The 17987-nt window shown below is 43.4% G+C and overlaps 2 protein-coding genes across 11 annotated transcripts in view; one reads left to right on the top strand and one right to left on the bottom strand.

The window, feature by feature from the left end:
• NRDC (nardilysin convertase) overlaps nt 1-9973 on the top strand; it is a gene marked incomplete at its 5' end in the record, with an annotated part of 92076 nt that extends 82103 nt beyond the window's left edge. For 3 of the 6 annotated variants that reach the window (XM_082613360.1, XM_082613359.1, XM_082613356.1), the window contains 11 exons: nt 569-731; nt 2584-2615; nt 3079-3217; nt 5176-5223; nt 5502-5554; nt 5974-6057; nt 8063-8153; nt 8434-8550; nt 9374-9433; nt 9530-9619; nt 9754-9973. In XM_082613360.1, the coding sequence (XP_082469486.1) occupies nt 569-731; nt 2584-2615; nt 3079-3217; nt 5176-5223; nt 5502-5554; nt 5974-6057; nt 8063-8153; nt 8434-8550; nt 9374-9433; nt 9530-9619; nt 9754-9951 (1075 nt within the window). In that variant the 3' untranslated portion in view covers nt 9952-9973. The remainder of the gene's footprint in view (nt 1-568; nt 732-2583; nt 2616-3078; nt 3218-5175; nt 5224-5501; nt 5555-5973; nt 6058-8062; nt 8154-8433; nt 8551-9373; nt 9434-9529; nt 9620-9753) is intronic. The other 3 variants (XM_082613361.1, XM_082613358.1, XM_082613357.1) reach the window with 2 other exon arrangements.
• Nucleotides 9974-10933: 960 nt separating this feature from the next.
• Nucleotides 10934-17987, bottom strand: part of OSBPL9 (oxysterol binding protein like 9) — a gene marked incomplete at its 5' end in the record, with an annotated part of 169826 nt that continues 162772 nt past the window's right edge. For all 5 annotated transcript variants that reach the window (XM_082613363.1, XM_082613364.1, XM_082613365.1 and 2 more), the window contains 7 exons: nt 10934-11670; nt 11897-12032; nt 14015-14106; nt 14907-14985; nt 17057-17197; nt 17327-17390; nt 17632-17742. In XM_082613363.1, the coding sequence (XP_082469489.1) occupies nt 11596-11670; nt 11897-12032; nt 14015-14106; nt 14907-14985; nt 17057-17197; nt 17327-17390; nt 17632-17742 (698 nt within the window). In that variant the 3' untranslated portion in view covers nt 10934-11595. The remainder of the gene's footprint in view (nt 11671-11896; nt 12033-14014; nt 14107-14906; nt 14986-17056; nt 17198-17326; nt 17391-17631; nt 17743-17987) is intronic.

Below are 17987 nucleotides of genomic sequence, written 5' to 3'. Positions count from 1 at the left end.
TTTTTTTAATAGACCTAAGAACTTTTAAGTGTATTTATTTATTTAATTCTCACCAAAATTCTGTAATGGTAGCCATTATTATTTCCCTTGTTTTACAAATGAAGAAATTGAGTCACAAATGTTAGGTAACTTGCCATGTTCAAACAGCTTACTGTGTGTGGAAGGGGGTTAGTCTGATTCTGGCCTAGAGCCACTTATGCTGTATTGTCATTGTAGTAATAGATATCCATGATGATCACCTCCAGTAATTAATAAATGCTAGTGAGATTTCAAATCAAAATAGTAAATTAAATTGGTATATGGCTCATCTGGCAGCTTATGTGAAATAATTTATTTTGCAATTGAAACAGATAAGTGAGTTGTACCAATGAGCTAATAATCTATGTAATAGTTTGTATATGCAGTTTTAAATGCTTTTTGGTGATTATGACATTGTTTCCCTATCTTAAGTTGCGATAGAAATTGCCTCTCTTTAGAACACATCATCTATAGAAACTTAATCAAATCCTTCTTTACCCTTAAGATTCATTTCTTACAATAAAACTTTTTTTTTCTGCTCTCTGTACAGAGACGTTCGGCTTTTAATCCTGGAATATGCCCGTTGGTCTATGATTGACAAGTATCGGGCTTTGATGGATGGCCTTTCCCTTGAGTCTCTGCTGAGCTTCGTCAGAGAGTTAAAATCCCAGCTCTTTGTTGAGGGCCTGGTACAAGGAAATGTCACAAGCACAGTGAGTGTGAGGTGCTCTGTTGCTGCTGGCCAGGTTTGAATGCCATTCTGGACTCTGGAATTGCATTAGTTCTTCCCTAAAGGGGAAGCTCTGTAGTCTGGCAGGCCAGCATTGTCACAGTCTGTTTAGAAGGGAACCTGGCCCCTCCGATGCTAAGCAAGATTTTCTTATGAAGGAGACTGCTGCTGTTGGACAGGACTTTGAGTTAAATGGGTTTGGTAAATATATGGTATTGGTTACATTTGTTGAAGACTGTGGGAACTACAAACAGTTTAATTTAGAAATTAAAGTGGGAGCTGGGGAGTGGTGAGGGATGTATGTATATATATATATATATAGATATATAGATATATAGATTCACATATACTTAGGCAGAACTTGTATGTCAAACTTGTATGTCAAGCTACGGAGCTTGGGCTTTTATCTTATAGTAAATGGAGAACCATTGAAGGATTTAAAAGAGGATTTGTCATTAAGAAAGATCCAGAGAGACCAGTTATGAAACTGTTATAAAAGTTGGCATGAAGTACGATTCCACTTATATGAGATCTCTAGAGTAGTCACAGTAACAGGAGGTAGAATAGTGGTTACCGGGGGTTGTGGAGGGAAAGAAGGGGAGTCCTTGTTTCTATGGGTATTGAGTTTCAGTGTTGCAAGATGAAAAGTCTGGAGTTTCATTTCACAACAATGTGAATATACTTAACACTACAGAACTTTACACTTAAAAAAGGTCAAGATAGTAAGCTTATGTATTTTTACCATAATAAAAAAGTTGAGGTGAAAATGATGAAGGCTGAGGTTAGGCAAAATAAATGAAAAAGAAATGCTTAAGAAATAATGAGGCAGAGGACGACCAAAGGCAGTGACTGATTGGCTATGGGGGTGAGGGAGAAGGGAGGGCTCTAGGATGATGCCCAGATTTCTTACTGGAACCGGTGGGTTGGTAGAGGAGTAGGAATAGTGTATGTTTGGGGGCATATGGGGAGTTGGTTTTGACCCATATTGAATTAGATGTGTCTGTGGGACCATGTAACTAACTGAGGCCTCTTCCAGCCAGGAGTGCTTGTGTGGACAGTCCCTAAACTGTTTGGCTCTTGACCTCTTCCTCCATGGTCTCCCAGTTTCTCAGGACTGGCCCTTTAATGGAATATATAAATGGCCACTCTCGAGATTGGCTGCTATCCTCCCTACTTCTCTGTCTTTATTCCCCCACCCCGAAACCATCCCTGATTTCTGTCATGCCAACAGAAAGTTTAAAAACAGGGAGAAGAGCAGGAATAGCTGCCTGCTTCTCTGAGCACAGTGGGAGTACCGTGGGGGGGTCCTTTTGGTTCAGAGGACTTAGCACCATGAATTGCCCCAGGCAGAAACCACTTTAGAGATAAGCTCACCTCCCCACTTATCCCTCATAGGTTAGAAAACAAGTCTTAAGAGGGGGAGGGGATACATCATTCATTTAGTATTAAGTATTATTCTGTCACTCACTCTATGCTAGGCTCTGTATTAATAGATCCAGGTTTCTAAAACACAGCCTAGTGGGGTAAACTGAACAATTAAGTTTGATCCAGTGGGGAAAGTTTCACAGTGGACAGGTAAACAGAGCACCAAGGGAGAACAGAAAAAGAGCCACTTCAGTTGAGAGCCTTAGTATTCAACAAACATAATCAGTATTAATCAGTGAATGATAAGCCCAGTGAATTAATGACCAGCATTTAGGATAATAGACTATATCTGCTTTCCTAATGCATTCCAGGGCTTCCCAAGCAGTTAGAATATTGGTATTAGTTGGTTCTGGGTGAAATTAATGTCAGGAGAGCCTAATATAGTTATTTTCTTCTCTTTCACCTCCTAGGAATCTATGGATTTCCTGAAATACGTTGTTGAGTGAGTATTGGTTTGAGTTTTCTCTTTGGGAGTTACGTGTTCTTTTTTTTTTTTTTTTGCGGTATGCGGGCCTCTCACTGCTGTGGCCCCTCCTGTTGTGGAGCACAGGCTCCGGACGCGCAGGCTCAGTGGCCATGGCTCACGGGCCCAGCCGCTCCGCGGCATGTGGGATCCTCCCAGACCAGGGCACGAACCCGTTTCCCCTGCATCGGCAGGCGGACTCTCAACCACTGCGCCACCAGGGAAGCCCACGTGTTCTTAATAGCATGAGGGCCTCGAGACCAAAACTCAGTTATTACTAAATCCACAATGGAGATGCTTCTCATAGTAGGTTTTTTGAGGCTAGTTATATAAACAAAGCAATTCAGATGGGACTGTGGAAGGCCTGACCTTTTCACAGTTTGGGGGTGCAGGTAAGAGGATAAAGGCACGGCCTCAGTAACCCACACTGATTGTTTTGCAGCAAGTTGAACTTCATGCCTCTGGAGCAGGAGATACCTGTGCAGTTCCAGGTGGTAGAGCTGCCCAGTGACCACCACCTATGCAAAGTGAGAGCTCTGAACAAGGGTGATGCCAACTCTGAAGTCACTGTATATTACCAGGTCAGTGGCCCCTTTGCACACAGCTGTCCTCACGGCTAAGTATCTTTAGGACACTAAAGCCTGGTGGAAGGTCCAAAGTATCTGGGAGAAGTGAGCCTATGCTCTTCAAGAACCTTTTGCAGTTATTCTGTGGTTATATGCTTGGGTCATTTGTACTCTTGAAGCAACTACATTTAAAAATTGTTCCTGTCAGTGAAATGGATCCTTTTTCAATCACAGTGCTTCTATTAATCACCCAGCCACTAGTCCAGAAGGACAGAGACTGAAGTATGGCTGGAAATTCCTACATGTTCCCATGTCAGAACTCCAAGGAGCAGGAGGACATTTGTTAAAAGGACAGTTTTAAAATGTGACAAAAATAAACATAGCCAGTCAACCAATATAGAGTAAACAGAATGGATACCAGAGTCATAATTAAAGGTTTCAAAGCACCTGAGAGATAGGATTTATCACCTGTTTTATGGATGATGGATCTGAGGTCCTTCATTTACCTGAGGTCATACCAGCTGGGGCTCGAATTTGTACCTTCTGTCCTCAAATCCTGTGTTTTTTCCACATAATTCTGGAGAGATGGGATGGTGCTTAAAATAAGGAAGAGCTCTGCAACAATCTTAATTGGCTCGTAGACTATTTTAGCCTGTGGTTACTCATACTCACTTCTAGGACTATGGGGACCTGTGTCTATCTCGACTGATCTCAGACTTCCCAAACTCTGGGGCTCCTATAGCTGCTGCTATGGTCCTGGATTGTCTCCATGAGGAAGTCACTTCTCTGGCCTTGTGAAGATTCCTGGCCTGAACTTTGGGCAGGGCTGCATGGCTTCACCGTCACCTTGTCCTTTTCTTGTTTCTGGCCCTGGGCCTGAATCTTTCCCTAGAGGCCCAGCTTGTCTGTAGAGCCTGTCTTCCTCTGGCTGTAGCTACCTGGGTTTTTTTTTTTTTTTTCCCCAGGTTCTCAGCTTATTTGAAGCTGCAATAACTACCAGGTCCTAAACTTCATATATGGTATGACCTGGCTCTGCTTAGCCCTGTCTACATTTCTGGTGCTTAACCCAGAGAGGGTAGTATTTCTCCAGTTTCAGGCAGAATTTTGTATTGTAAGGCGGAGTCTGTTGAGGTGCTTTCCATGGATCACCTCTTAGCACTAGCTTCTAATACAAACTGCTTCCCTTGGGGGAGCCACTTCCCTCCTCACAGAGAGCATTTTGAACAGGAAGTTGATACAAGGTTTTGAATTGTTTCGTTGCAATCCTTTCAGAGGCATACAGGAAATCTTGTTGCTGATAAACAGGGCTTGCAGGGCACAGAGGCTTCAGCTTCCTCAGGTGAAGCAGGAAGGAATAGTAATGAGAGTCTGTATCAGAGGAGCCTGCAAGAGTCTGACTGGGATGCACTGGCAACACTTGCTCGTTGGCCTCCTGCCCTCTTTCATCCTGTTGTTTTGCCAGTCTCCAGGATAGCCAGGATGTGGTCTCCAAGTGTGGTATCTGCCTCTTATGCATTTTTCTTATCAACTAGTTTTGGGTCCGTGTGTGTGGCTGCAGAAGCTCCTATTCATATCCTCTCCATCTGAGGAATAGGGCCAGTTACCCAGACGTTTCCTGCTCTCCTCCTTAGGACCTTGAACTGCAAGTACTTGATTTTAGGTTGTATCCTCTGGGTTCTTTGGGCAGGAGCTGGTAGGTCAGGGATTGTTTGACTCACCTCCATGTCTGCCTGCGGTTCTGTGCTAGGGCTGGGAATACAAATCATCAAGCACGATTCCTGTCCTCACAGATCTCCTGTTTTGTGGGAAGGCAGAAAGTATAGCAATAGAGGGTATGATAAACTCTTGGAAGAGAAGAGTGGGATAGTACTCTTCTGAATGCCTGAATAAATGGTTGCTGAGAATAGCTGGATTATTAAAAAGCCCTGTAAGCCATTGGATTTTCAGTTGGTCAGATCAGCTTTTTCTTTCAGTCAGGTGCCAGGAGTCTGAAAGAGTACACTCTTATGGAGCTGCTTGTGGTAAGTTTTATAAAGGAGAGTCACGATGTTCATGAGCCCCTGACCCACTGTGAGGACTGGCTTTCTGGCCTTTCTCCCTGAGGGCTAGGGACTTGGGAGTGGTCAGAGATCTGTGATTGGTAGGTGAGATGGTTATTTAGTGTTTCTCACCCAGCATGGACAGGGGGCCTGGGCGATTTAGGAGGGAGGCTGGACTCTGGGGTCATGTGTAACACTTTTGGGGGAAGAAATGGAAGTTTCTCTGGGAGGAGTTGAGCTGATGGTATGTTGAATTACAGATGCACATGGAAGAGCCTTGTTTTGACTTCCTTCGAACCAAGCAGACCCTTGGGTAAGTCTGCTGGCAAGGAAATTGAGCTCAGATAAGATCTGGGGGCTTACTTTGCAGGCTTAGATTTATCAAATATCCTGACTGAGCAACCTCTCAGAGCTCTTTGGTCCTTTCATGCCTTAGAGTCGTACTTACTGGTCAAAACTTCTGGAATTTGCATCTTGGACTGTGATCAGGCTCTCAGTTTGGTCAGGCTTCAAGATTAGCCAGAGAAAAAGCTAGCCTGTGGTCCACAGTTCAGGAGAGGGTTGGATACTCTAACCTGGGAGTAAAATACATGTACACATTTATGGATCCTCTTCCAGGACCTTCAGGTCCAGTAGGGATGAGCAGAAACCCTTCCCACTCCTCTCTAGTGCCTCTGAGGACAGGGCCTTGGTGACCACCTGAGCTCATAGGACTTTTCATTCTGGCTGTAGGTACCATGTCTACCCTACCTGTAGGAATACATCTGGGATTCTAGGATTCTCTGTCACCGTGGGGACTCAGGCAACCAAATACAAGTGAGTAAATGAGTGAGTAGATGGGCCCAACTATTATTTTTCTTGGCACAGAGAATAGGGACTGCATCCTTAAACCTCAGGCAGCTCTGACCATTTGCTTCCTATTTAGTCACAGCTGCAGGGATTGGCTCATAGATGGCCTGATCCCGGACTTACCAATGGTAAGTATGAGGAGTGGGCCCATAGGGCTTGACTCAAGTCCTATGGTGACTGCAGGGCTTGCCACCGCTTCCTCTCTTCAGGCATATCTGAGGACCAGAAAGGCAGAGATGGCCGACCTGGCATTCATGCTACAAGCAAGGTATTGCGTTGGCCAAAAAGTTCCTTCGGTTTTAAAGTAGACACATTTTTCATTTTCATCAAGAACTTTATTGAACAAAGTATTCACCATTTTTTTCCACTACCTTCTGCCATTTTTCAGGCAACTTCATAATTCCATCTTCCCAAAACTTTTTCTTTTTGCAGTACGTGGGCCTCTCACTGTCGTGGCCTCTCCCATTGCGGAGCACAGGCTCCGGACGCGCAGGCTCAGCGGCCATGGTTCACGGGCCCAGCTGCTCTGCAGCATGTGGGATTTTCCCGGACCCGGGCACGAACCCATGTCCCCTGCATCGGCAGGCGGACTCTCAACCACTGCGCCACCAGGGAAGCCCTTCCCAAAACTTTTTATCTTTTTGAGCAAAGAACTGTTCCAGGTGCCTTGTACAGTCCTCCAGGGAATGGAAATTTTGTCCATTAAGAGTTTTGGAAAGACCAAAATAAATGGAAATCCAAAGGTGCAATGTCTGGCTAATACAGTGGGTGAATCAGAACTAAACAGCCAAGCTGTAACAGTTTTTGCCTGGTCATCAAGGAAACATGCGGTCTTGCGTTATCCTGATGGAAGATTATGTGTTTTCTGTTGACTAATTCTGGACACTTTTTGTCGAGTGCTGCTTTCAGTTGGTCTAATTGGGAGCAGTACTTGTTGGAATGAATCGTTTGGTTTTCTGGAAGGAGCTCATAATAGAGGACTCCCTTGCAATCCCACCATATATACAACATCACCTTCTCTGGATGAAGACCGGCCTTTGGTGTGGTTGGTGGTAGTTCATTTCGCTTGCCCCACGATCTCTGTACATTAATGTACAGTATCCACTTTTCATTGCCCGTCACAATTTGTTTTAAAAACATAACGTTTTCATTACGTTTAAGTAGAGAATGGCATGCGGAAATGTGGTCAAGGTTTTTTTCGCTTATGTGGAACCCAAACATCAACGCGATTAACATAACCAAGCTGGTGCAAATGATTTTCAGTGCTTGATTTGGATACTTTGAGTATGTCGGCCTTCTCCTGTGTGGTATAACGTTGATCCTTCTCTGTTAATGTCTCGATTTGATCACTCTCAACTTCAACTGGTCTACCCAACCGTGGAGCATTGTCCAGTGAGAAATCTCCAGCACAAAACTTTGCAAACCACTTTTGACACGTTCAATCAGTCACAGCACCTTCTCCATACACTGCACAGATCTGTTTTTGTGTTTCAGTTGCGTTTTTAATATGCCGAAAATGTTGCTTTTTCTTCCATCTTCAATATTAATATGGCTACACAAAAATTCACCAACTTTGATATATTTTTTTAAATGCACACTGATATGACAGCTGTCACAGTACAATCTAACAAAATTGTTTTGAATGAAGTTAAAGACAACTAAGCACTACTAGACCGATCTTATGGAAAAAAACCAAACGAACTTTTGGGCCAACCCAATACAAGGCCTTGTTGGTTCTCAGCTTTGGAATGGTCAGCATGGCTGTCTACTGCTTCCTGTGAGGATACCAGGAAATCAGGCTAGAGGCGGGGTAGGGGTAGGGTTCTTCACCGTTCCCTTCCCTCCCACAGCTTAGGGGAGAATATCACTTCAGCCTTTTTCCTGGAAATATGCCTTAGCCCTGATTCTCTCCTTTGCCTTCTGCTTGAGACCTGGTCACTGATGACTTGTAATTGAAGGTGTTTTGTTTCAGCTCTGAAGTTGTTGATAAGAAGATAGAAGAGTTTCTTTCTAGCTTTGAGGAGAAGATCGAGAACCTCACTGAGGATGCATTCAACACCCAGGTGACTTTACTGTGTTGGCCTGGCCTTTTATTCCTTGGCCCACACAAGCCCTCATGACAGCTAGACACCAGTCTTAACAGTGCCGTATGCTGGCTGGTTCTTGAGCTCTATAGCCCCCCGCACCCCCCCCCCGCCCCTTAATCTGACCATGTCTTCCCAGCTTCATCCCTCCCCATCATGCTGGCAGGTCCATCACAAAGCAGACTGGACAGGGCCAAGTGTGTTCTGAGGGAACCGGTGTGAGGCCACACCTGAGGGTGTCTCTTTCTGATGGTAACAGGTCACAGCTCTGATCAAGCTGAAGGAGTGCGAGGACACCCACCTTGGGGAGGAGGTGGACAGGAACTGGAACGAAGTGGTGACTCAGCAGTATCTCTTTGACCGCCTTGTCCATGAGGTAGTAACACCGTTTTCAGAGTAAGACAGCCCTGAAAGGGACTCCTGATTTAACAGGAGACACAATTCTAAGCAAATTGGTATTGCGTGGAAGAGAAACCTGGGGCAGATTATTTACTTGCCCATTCCTTGATGTGATTGATCAAATCTTGTTTCCAGACTAGCTTCTCTAGAGCCTTAGGTGGCCAAGTGAGCAGGATGCTTGCTAATCCTTACTTCTGCTCCCCCAATTTCACTCAGATCCATTTTTTAAAAATTGAAGTATAGTTGATTTACAATGTGTTAATTTCTGCTGTACAGCGTTCAGTTATGCGGATATATACTTTTTTTTCCACCTTTTTATTATATGCTTAGGTTCCCTATAAGGTTTGGGAGAAAAACGGCTTCTGCTACTTAAAGAAAATTGAGAACTTCTGGTTCTCAATTTTATGGAGTTCCTCCCCCAGATTTAAGGATTCTGTGTATAGGTCTTTGTGACAAATTCTAGCCCAAAGTAGTAAGTCCCACGAAAAAGCTCTGGGCACTGCAATCCATAGCTCTGATACTATAACCCTATGTGGTGAATTACCAAAGGACATTGAAGCAGAGGGGTTATTTAACAAGAGGCTTCAGTCAGCCCAGCTCTGGAGGTTCTGCGGTTTTCCTATTAGAAGCCAGAGTGTACCATTACCATGTACCTGAGAGGTGACACTAAGGTGTGATGCGTTTGGCTCAGCGTACAGTTCTCAGCTGTAATTACACCATCTGCTGCTACCTGCCAGGGTCAGTCACTGCTAAGAAACGTGAAGGTGTGTCAGAGCCTCATTTTTATCCTTCTCCAGAAGGTTGGGAGCCAGCTGAAACGTGGAAGAATAAAACGATATGCAAAAAGCAGGATCAAGGAGGTCTGCCTAGGGTGTTATGTTTAATATCTTTACAGAAAATACATTGTTAGTCTTTTATAGCTTTCTTTCTTTCCTGTCCTCCCTTCCCCCTTTAAGATTGAAGCACTGAAATCATTCTCAAAATCAGACCTAGTCAACTGGTTCAAGGCTCATAGAGGACCAGGAAGTAAAATGCTCAGCGTTCATGTGAGTATGGTTACCTAAGCTGTAGCTCTGTCCTTTCCAGGGTTGTCATTTAGATTGGTATCAGAGATCCTAACAGGTCTTTGCCCAAATTTGGTCAGCATTCTCTCTCACCTCAAGTCTTTGGCCTCTTTCAGGTTGTTGGATTTGGGAAGTATGAGCCGGAAGAGGATGGTACCCCTTCCAGTGAGGATTCAAACTCTTCTTGTGAAGTGATGCAGCTAACCTACCTGCCAACCTCTCCTCTGCTGGCAGATTGTACCATCCCCGTTATTGATATCAGGGCTTTCACATCAAGACTTAACCTTCTCCCCTACCATAAAATAGTCAAATAAACTGCAGTCTCATTGGCCTGAAGCACTGTGTATTTAAAAGTGTTGTTGTTTGAATTTTATGAAGTTAGTTACACTACTGCCTTAGGGCTTCCACTGAATTTTTGCACTGGCATCATAGAATTTGTACCCCCCCAGCCCCTCCTTCTGTTGTGACTAACAAACCAAGGGTTACTATAGCAGCCGCAGAGAGCAATTAGCAGGTGGGCCAATGTAACCAAAAAGCTTGCAGGAGCCATCTGAGACTCCCTGGCCTGGCCTGGTCCTCTCAGATTGAGAATCCAGTTCTGTATGACAGGCTTCAGAGGCCCCATGTAATTGATGTCTTCTTAGTACCTAAATGCCAGGTGCTAATACTAATAATACCTGTGTTGTTGTTTATAATGTATTTAAAAATAAAGGTAATTCTGTATTGCCCTTCAGAATGAGCCATTTGCTGCTGTGGCATTCCTTTTATTATATTTTGTTTCGGTGTGGGGTGGGGATCTAAAAATAAACATCCTTCCCAAATTCTCTAAGGCAATAAAATATTTTTGGATAAAATGTCGGTAGCCCTATGTGTACTACTTGAGAGTTCAATTAAAACTTGTGAATAGCATTGTGGGGGCTAAAGACAGAACACAGAGCCTAAGGAAGGAAAAGGATGGACCCCTTCATTACTTCAAGAGTCCCTGTAAAAAGCTAGCTCCTGGGGGCTTCCCTGGTGGCGCAGTGGTTGAGAGTCTGCCTGCCGATGCAGGGGACGCGGGTTCGTGCCCCGGTCTGGAAGGATCCCACATGCCGCGGAGCGGCTAGGCCCGTGAGCCATGGCCACCGAGCCTGTGCGTCCAGAGCCTGTGCTCTGCAACGGGAGAGGCCACAACAGTGAGAGGCCCGTGTACCGCAAAAAGAAAAAAAAAAAAAAAAATCTAGCTCCTGTATTCAAGGCTGCCAAATAACTGGGTTCAAGTTTAATCATAAAAATAATAAAAGAAACACTAAAAAAAAAGGTTGGAAAAATTACTTTATGAAGCCTTAAGAAGCACTGAGTATAATTAAACTGTAGTCCAGAGTTGGATACAATTTAATAATAGTTCAATTCCAAAATAAAAGTTATTGTAGGTGAGACCAGGAAATTTCCTAACACGTGGTTTTAATACATTGTGCTAAATTTTCTAAAACAACTCAGAGGAACCAATATTTACAGTAGATGGCATATTTATGAAAAATCTGGCATCACCTATATATATGTATATATATGTGTATGTGTATATATATATATGTATATGTATATACATATATATATATATATAGAGAGAGAGAACCCAAGATTATATGAACTAGGAAACAGATGTATATCTCAACAGCAATACTAGAGTGCAGAGTTTGAGACTGGGATTTATAACGTGGGATTTGGAAAAGGAGCAGACATCTTGTTTTCAAAACCTGAAGTTTTTTCTCAAGACCGAAGTCAACACTAACTGCCACAGAAGAGGAAAAAGGGAAGCTTTTCTTGCTTTAATTGTTCCTCTGCATCAGAAAGTCCAGTATCCCTGAGATAGGAACCACTGCAATAACAAGGGAGTGAATAGGTTCTCCCAAAGGAAGACTGTTACTTCATTGTGCCTCCTGCCCGGGTCACCAGGAGCAAACCTTGCATTTCCCAACCTAATGCTTGGCAGCACCGAGACGTTTCAGTAATGGTTCATCATAAACCCAGCATTCTCCATCTTCATGAAATAACTAAGAGAAAAGGGGAGAATTCAGTTACACACTTGCTCTGTACTTCTATAATATCATACCTTTAATTATTTTATGTGCTCCCCCTCCCCCCAACACTGAAATGAGTGTTCATCTCGTTCATCACCATGCTTACTCGGTACTTCAGTATTCACTGAAATGAACAAATGAGTTACAGTTCAGGGAACAGCAGTAGGGAGACTGAGGCAGGCTTCCAAAGCAAGCTTACCCTTGTCTCCCACTGAATTTCCTTTTCCTTCCTTTCTCGGGCTTCTGCTCTTTGTCTTTCTTCAAGTCTATGCTTGGCTTCAGTTGCTGCATCAATGTCTCTGATTTTTAAGTTGAAAGTGACATCCTTCCAAAGGCTAAAGAAAAGAAGTGAAGGTGCTAATAAGTAAGTACTTGATGGACAGAGGAGTTAGCAGTCTTGAGAATGAAAGGCTAGATCCATCTAGAATATAACATTACTATGGTACAAGTCAAATGGCTTTAAATGCTGTAGTTCACAGACTATAAATCTCCTTCGGCTGACACCAGGGCACTGGAGTAAAGAACAGAGAAGTGGTCTCAGAAGATTCCACTGCTAGTTGTCAAAGGAGGAAATACAGGATGGGCAGAAAGCTGGATATATGGTTAGGACAACAGAGGAGAAAAAATAGCTGAGACTGGGATTCCACTTCTGGCTGTACCTCTAACTAGCAATGCAACCTTGGGGCTGTCAGTTCACCTCTCTAGGGCTTCAGTGTCCCTTAGTATAAACCAAAAGGGGTATATAGTAAGATCAGATCAGAGGAGCTGAGAAATTCTATTTCATGAAGACTCCCCTGGAATTAATAACGAAATCTGGGAGAAGCAGTTTGAATACAGAGAATAAGGGTCAAGAGATGCACTGCAGAGGCTTAAGGCGGGGTAAAAGATTTGGCTTCCTCTCAAGGCCTGGAAAATGAAAACTAGACAAGTCTGGTCCAAACAACACTTTAAAGTGAAGACTCCTAGGAACTAGAAAAGTAGACATCCTAAGATTCCCCTTGTGTGAGTAGCAGAGCATAAATGTCTATAGATCTCCACTTATAACTATGAGCAGGCAGTCGAGGCAAGCAGACTGTTAACAAGTTAAAGACACAGGCAGGGTTATAGTTTGTAAGGTCTTCTTCACTTAAGAAATCCCCTAATATGCTAAACAAAGAACTTTATTTAGTGCATGATTCCTCATACCACTAAAAGATCCTGATTTTATTGTACAAATAGAAGGGGGAAAAATTATGACATTTGAGACTACTAGAAAATTGAATACCAATTAGATATTTGATGATATTAAGGAGTAATTTTTTAAAAAGTACAATGATGATATTGTGGCTGGTGTTTTTTGTGTGTTTTTTTTAAAAAGTCACTTTACAGATACATACTAAAATACTCAGAAATGGAATTTTTTTTTTAAGCTTATTGCAAACAAAAAAGGCCCTAGGGAGTGTGGGACAGAGACGCAAGAGGAAGGGGATATGGGGATATATGTATACGTATAGCTGATTGACTTTGTTATACAGCAGCAACTAACACAACAATGTAAAGCAATTATACTCCAATAAAGATGTAAAAAAAAAAAATGGTTCTCATGAACCTAGGGGCAGGGCAGGAATAAAGACGCAGACATAAGAGAATGGACTTGAGGACACAGGGAGGGGGAAGGGTAAGCTGGGACGAAGTGAGAGAGTGGCATGGACATATATGCACTACCAAATGTAAAATAGATAGATAGTGGGAAGCAGCTGCATAGCACAGGGAGATCAGCTCGGTGCTTTGTGACCACCTAGAGGGGTGGGATAGGGAAGGTGGGAGGGAGACATAAGAGGGAGGGGATATGGGGATATATGTATACGTATAGCTGATTCACTTTGTTATATAGCACCAACTAACACAACAATGTAAAGCAATTATACTCCAATAACGATGTTTAAAAAAAAAAAAGAGACCCTAAAGATGTTTTGATCTATATATGATCTCAGTTGGGACCTCACTACCATCTCTTACAAGCCATAAAGATGGTGATAAGTCAACATACACTCTATACTTATTATATGCCAAGCATCATTCATAGGCTCCATGTTTTTCTCATTTAGTTCTCACAACAATGCTGAGGTAGTTCCCGTTTCAGGAAAGAAGGCAGAGAGGGTAGCTTATAGTCATGGTTACAATGCAAGTGGTGGAGCTCCATATGAACCCAGGCGTTCAGACTCAGTCTGTGCTCTGTTACACCCTGCTATACAGTCTCTACAACCCAGCCCTGCACCTATGCCTGGCCAATAGCAAGAGCACCGCTGCAACAGCTCTAGCTATGTCACCTCCTTACCAGCGGGATTCGTACTCATTCTGATCTTCCAACTTCCTCACTTTCTTCTTGATTATAGGCAACTTCTTGGTATCTATAAAAACTACATTTTCCTAGAAAACAGAAGAGGTAGATAGATGTTTTATTGTTCACACTGTTCTAGAAGGAAAAGTCAACTCTTCCTATTAACGGATTTAATCATGAAATCCCACGTTAGTGATGTAGACAATGAGTTCCATATGCAATCTTCAGCCTAAATTGTAATTGTTTTAAGTCTTGGTAAAGGCTCAATTCAACAGTTTCAATGTGGCTATGTGCTACATGCTTGGGATGTAATCTCTTGGAGAGCTAGACAACTAATCCTAACGTTAAGTACTCTGAAGTGCTTTTTAAATTTCAAATTCTCTGAGTCCAAAATCCAATTCATTGGCTCCTCCTGTTAATACCATACCACCTCCCTCCTACCTTAATTAGGTAGTTTGCAAGTTCCTTGAGGGCAAGGACTATCTTACTCATTTCTGTATCCCTGGTGCCAGGCAGTTAATACATTTCTTAGACAAAATCAAACTGTGTATATACAAACACACGAGTTAATAGTTTAGCACCTCATTTTATTTATAAACACACAGACCATACATTCTAATGATATAGCTAACATTTACTGGGTGCTTACTATGGTGTCAAGCATTTTTTTTTCATATATTATTCTTGAGTATTTTAAGGGGAGAGAGGAAAGTAAAAATCATTCTACTACCTGTACTGCTAGGTAAGAGGTGGGAGAAGGAAAAGGCCTGCCCTGAAGAGCTGGCATTAGAGCTCATCCTGGTTAAATTTCCAGATGAAGGAAGCCAGAGTAACGGATGGGCTACGATTCAATGAAGCCTGAAACAAGTGGCAAAACACAGGTTCTTACCCCTGTTGAGTATTTTGCATACATTACACCATTCCATTCCCCTTCAACTGAGCAGAAAGACTTCTTGTCATTTGGAGAACTAGATTAAAAAACAAAAACAAAAAAACACAAACATTTGTGTTAGTCTCAAATTGAAATTTCTCTACCAAAGAATCGCGTTAGTGTGGCCTACCTACACAGGGCAGAAAACAGAAGAGCAACTGTGAAGTCTTTGGGGAAGGCAGCTTAATAAAACTGGATTTCTCAGAGCCAACTAGAAGAATGAGGGCCCTAAAGAAGATGCTAGTAGACTCAAGATCCCAGAAACTGTGGGTGTGAGATGTGCTAGGTGCTGGGACCACGGCAAACTAGGGACAGTCCCTGCCCTCGAGCTGTTCACAGTCTAGTGGGGAGACACTGCCATTGAGATTCTGGGTGGCAAGTGCTGTGGTGAGTTCAGGTGAGCACTGGAGACCAAGGGCAACACTGCTAGGATGAGGATCAGAGAAGGCTTCACTTAAGGATACAATGCTGGAGACCAGGCTTTCATCTTCAGGCTGAAAGGGACCTCTGGGTCACACGATTTTACCTCTTTTCCTAAGCAAGGATCCCTTCCTCAGAAGCCCCAACAGGTTTTACTTGGACCTGACAGTGATGTGTATGGCAGGTACGGAACTTAGAAGATAAGCATTACAACAAAGGACAGATGAGGAAGGGCAAGGCATGGACATAGAAGGAGGCTAGGAGGTCAGAAAGAGAAAAATACACAGGGTAGAGGGATGAAGTTGCTATCAGTAGACTGAAACTTGCTTCCTCTATGACTTGGTGCTTTGTGTGAAGGAGGACAAAGGGAAAGAAAAATGGTAGGATTCCAAGTTTAGAAGGTTATTGTGCAGTGGTTCTCAAAGTATGGTCTGGAGACCCCTGGGGCTTCCCAAGACCCTCTTAGGTCAAAACTATTTTCATAATATTTAGGGCTTTCCTGGTGGCGCAGTGGTTGAGAGTCCGCCTGCCAATGCGGGGGACATGGGTTCGTGCCCCGGTCCGGGAAGATCCCACATGCCGCGGAATGGCTGCGCCCGTGAGCCATGGCCGCTGAGCCTGCACGTCTGGAGCCTGTGCTCCGCAACCGGGGAGGCCACAACAGTGAGAGGACCGCGTAACGCAAAAAAAAAAACTATTTTCATAATATTTAGACATTACCCTAATTTGAAAAGCCCACCAAGCATTCTTTCAGAAGGCAGTCTTTCTATTATACGTCGCTGTGACTGGCCAAAAAATCTGCTAGCAGTTCCTGTTGGTGCTGGTTGGTTGCCTCTAAGGAATTCTGAGAAGCAGGCCCACCCAGGTCTTTGTTCTGGACATTCTATTTCCCCCACCTGCCTATTTTAGGGGAGCAGCCACATTATCATGGTGACTTGTGCTATTCCCTAACCTCTGCCTGTATTTTCTGACTGCAATAATATTTTGGATTTTACAGTGATCCTTAGTAAACATCTTGTGTTCGTGGTCCCGTCCTGCCCTGCTTAAGATTTTTTTGGATGCTGATTCTGTCATCCAAATTAAATTATCTCCCTAAAAAACTGGTTAACCAATCCTGTGTCTTCCATCTGCAACACTGTTCCCAATAAGGCCTTTGAGGTCAGAGAAAGTCCTACAGATTTTCCTCTTCTAGGCAGGCCCTAAACCACCCAACTGACTGTTTACCCAGACAGCACAGCTGTCTTCATCTGATCCTAGAGTGTCAAACAGAACCAAGCAAAGATGTGACGGTTACTGTTTTTCCCCAGCAAAGGCACAGAAAAAAGGACTATGAGGGCTTTGAGACACTTCGGTGGGAGTCACAGGGTCTACTGTATGGGCTAGCTCGTGGTCCAATCCAGCAATAATGAGTCAGGCACCCATAATCTGGGTTAACTAGGAAATCCAGGAAGACTCTTTCAGTTCCCCATTTGCAAGTCAGGTTCCTAGGAAGGAAATCCCACCAATGACCTCAGGTTGTCCTTCTGAGATGGGATTTTAGGAAGAGACATGACACACAAGATGTGAAGTAAGTTTACAAAGACAGAACCATTAAAATGGTCAATTCCTGATGGAAGTTATAGTTCAAGACAAAAGGAAAAGTATTTCAGAGAAGCAGAAGCACCGAAGCAGAAAAACAAAATACCTACAAAATCTCAGCAGTAACTCTGTGCTTCTTGCCCCCATAGAAAGGTTTAGTGTGGAAGACGATATTGGCACTATAGCCAGTCTTGGAACAATTAATATTGCATTCTCCGCCTAGTTCCACCCAGGGCACTGTGAGGATAGACCTGCAAAATCAAAAGTTTCAGGTAAGGCTGACAGTTCAGAGGAAAGAAAGGAGGGGCACAGCTTAAGGAACAAAGGAACAGCAGGGTCTGCTGCTTGCTAATCAGAGGAATGCACACAGCTCTACTTGCCTTCCATAACCATTGGGGAATGTGAGAATGTAATGTTCATCATGGTCTAGACACGAGACACAGCCTGTGGAGACAAGAGATGGAATTTCAGCTAAGTAGTTGACGGAATCTCCATTCAGTTTAGGGAAAATCAATCTTGCACCCCACCCCTGCTCTCACGCCCAATACACATGCTTCCCTGCAAACAATGACATCAAAACTGGCTTTCTGGGGTCATTTACTCTTACTAGATAGGTGTCCAGCACATATTAGGATGACATAAAATTCTATTAACACTGTAGTCCACCAAAAGCCCACAGACTTACCCTGTCCTATGTTGTGCACCCCAATTGACATCCCAAGGAATTTTGATTTGGTCCAGATATGAGCATTGAATTGTATCTTCTTGTTAAAACACTCAGCATAAAAGGCTGAAACTGAATAGAAATTGTTTTCAATTAGTGCACTACATAGCCACAGTCCCCTCTCCAACTCCATTAACCCAGAGAAAAAACTGGCTGCATGGGGAAAATCCTTTACCGCTCAAAGAACAGCCTTGAATGTAGTCAGGAATTACCCACCTGCCTTTTATACCCTGCTTCCCCCAATGCAAGCATCCGTTCAGGACCATGTGGGCAGGAACTTCCCTGAACCATGAGGCTATGACCAATCCCAGAGGCTT

This window comes from Mesoplodon mirus (assembly GCF_964341445.2).
Source record: "Mesoplodon mirus genome assembly, chromosome: 3".
NCBI classification, from domain to species: domain Eukaryota; kingdom Metazoa; phylum Chordata; class Mammalia; order Artiodactyla; family Ziphiidae; genus Mesoplodon; species Mesoplodon mirus.
The sequence above is the reverse complement of the archived record's forward strand: the minus strand, read 5'-3'. Positions and strand labels throughout refer to the sequence as shown.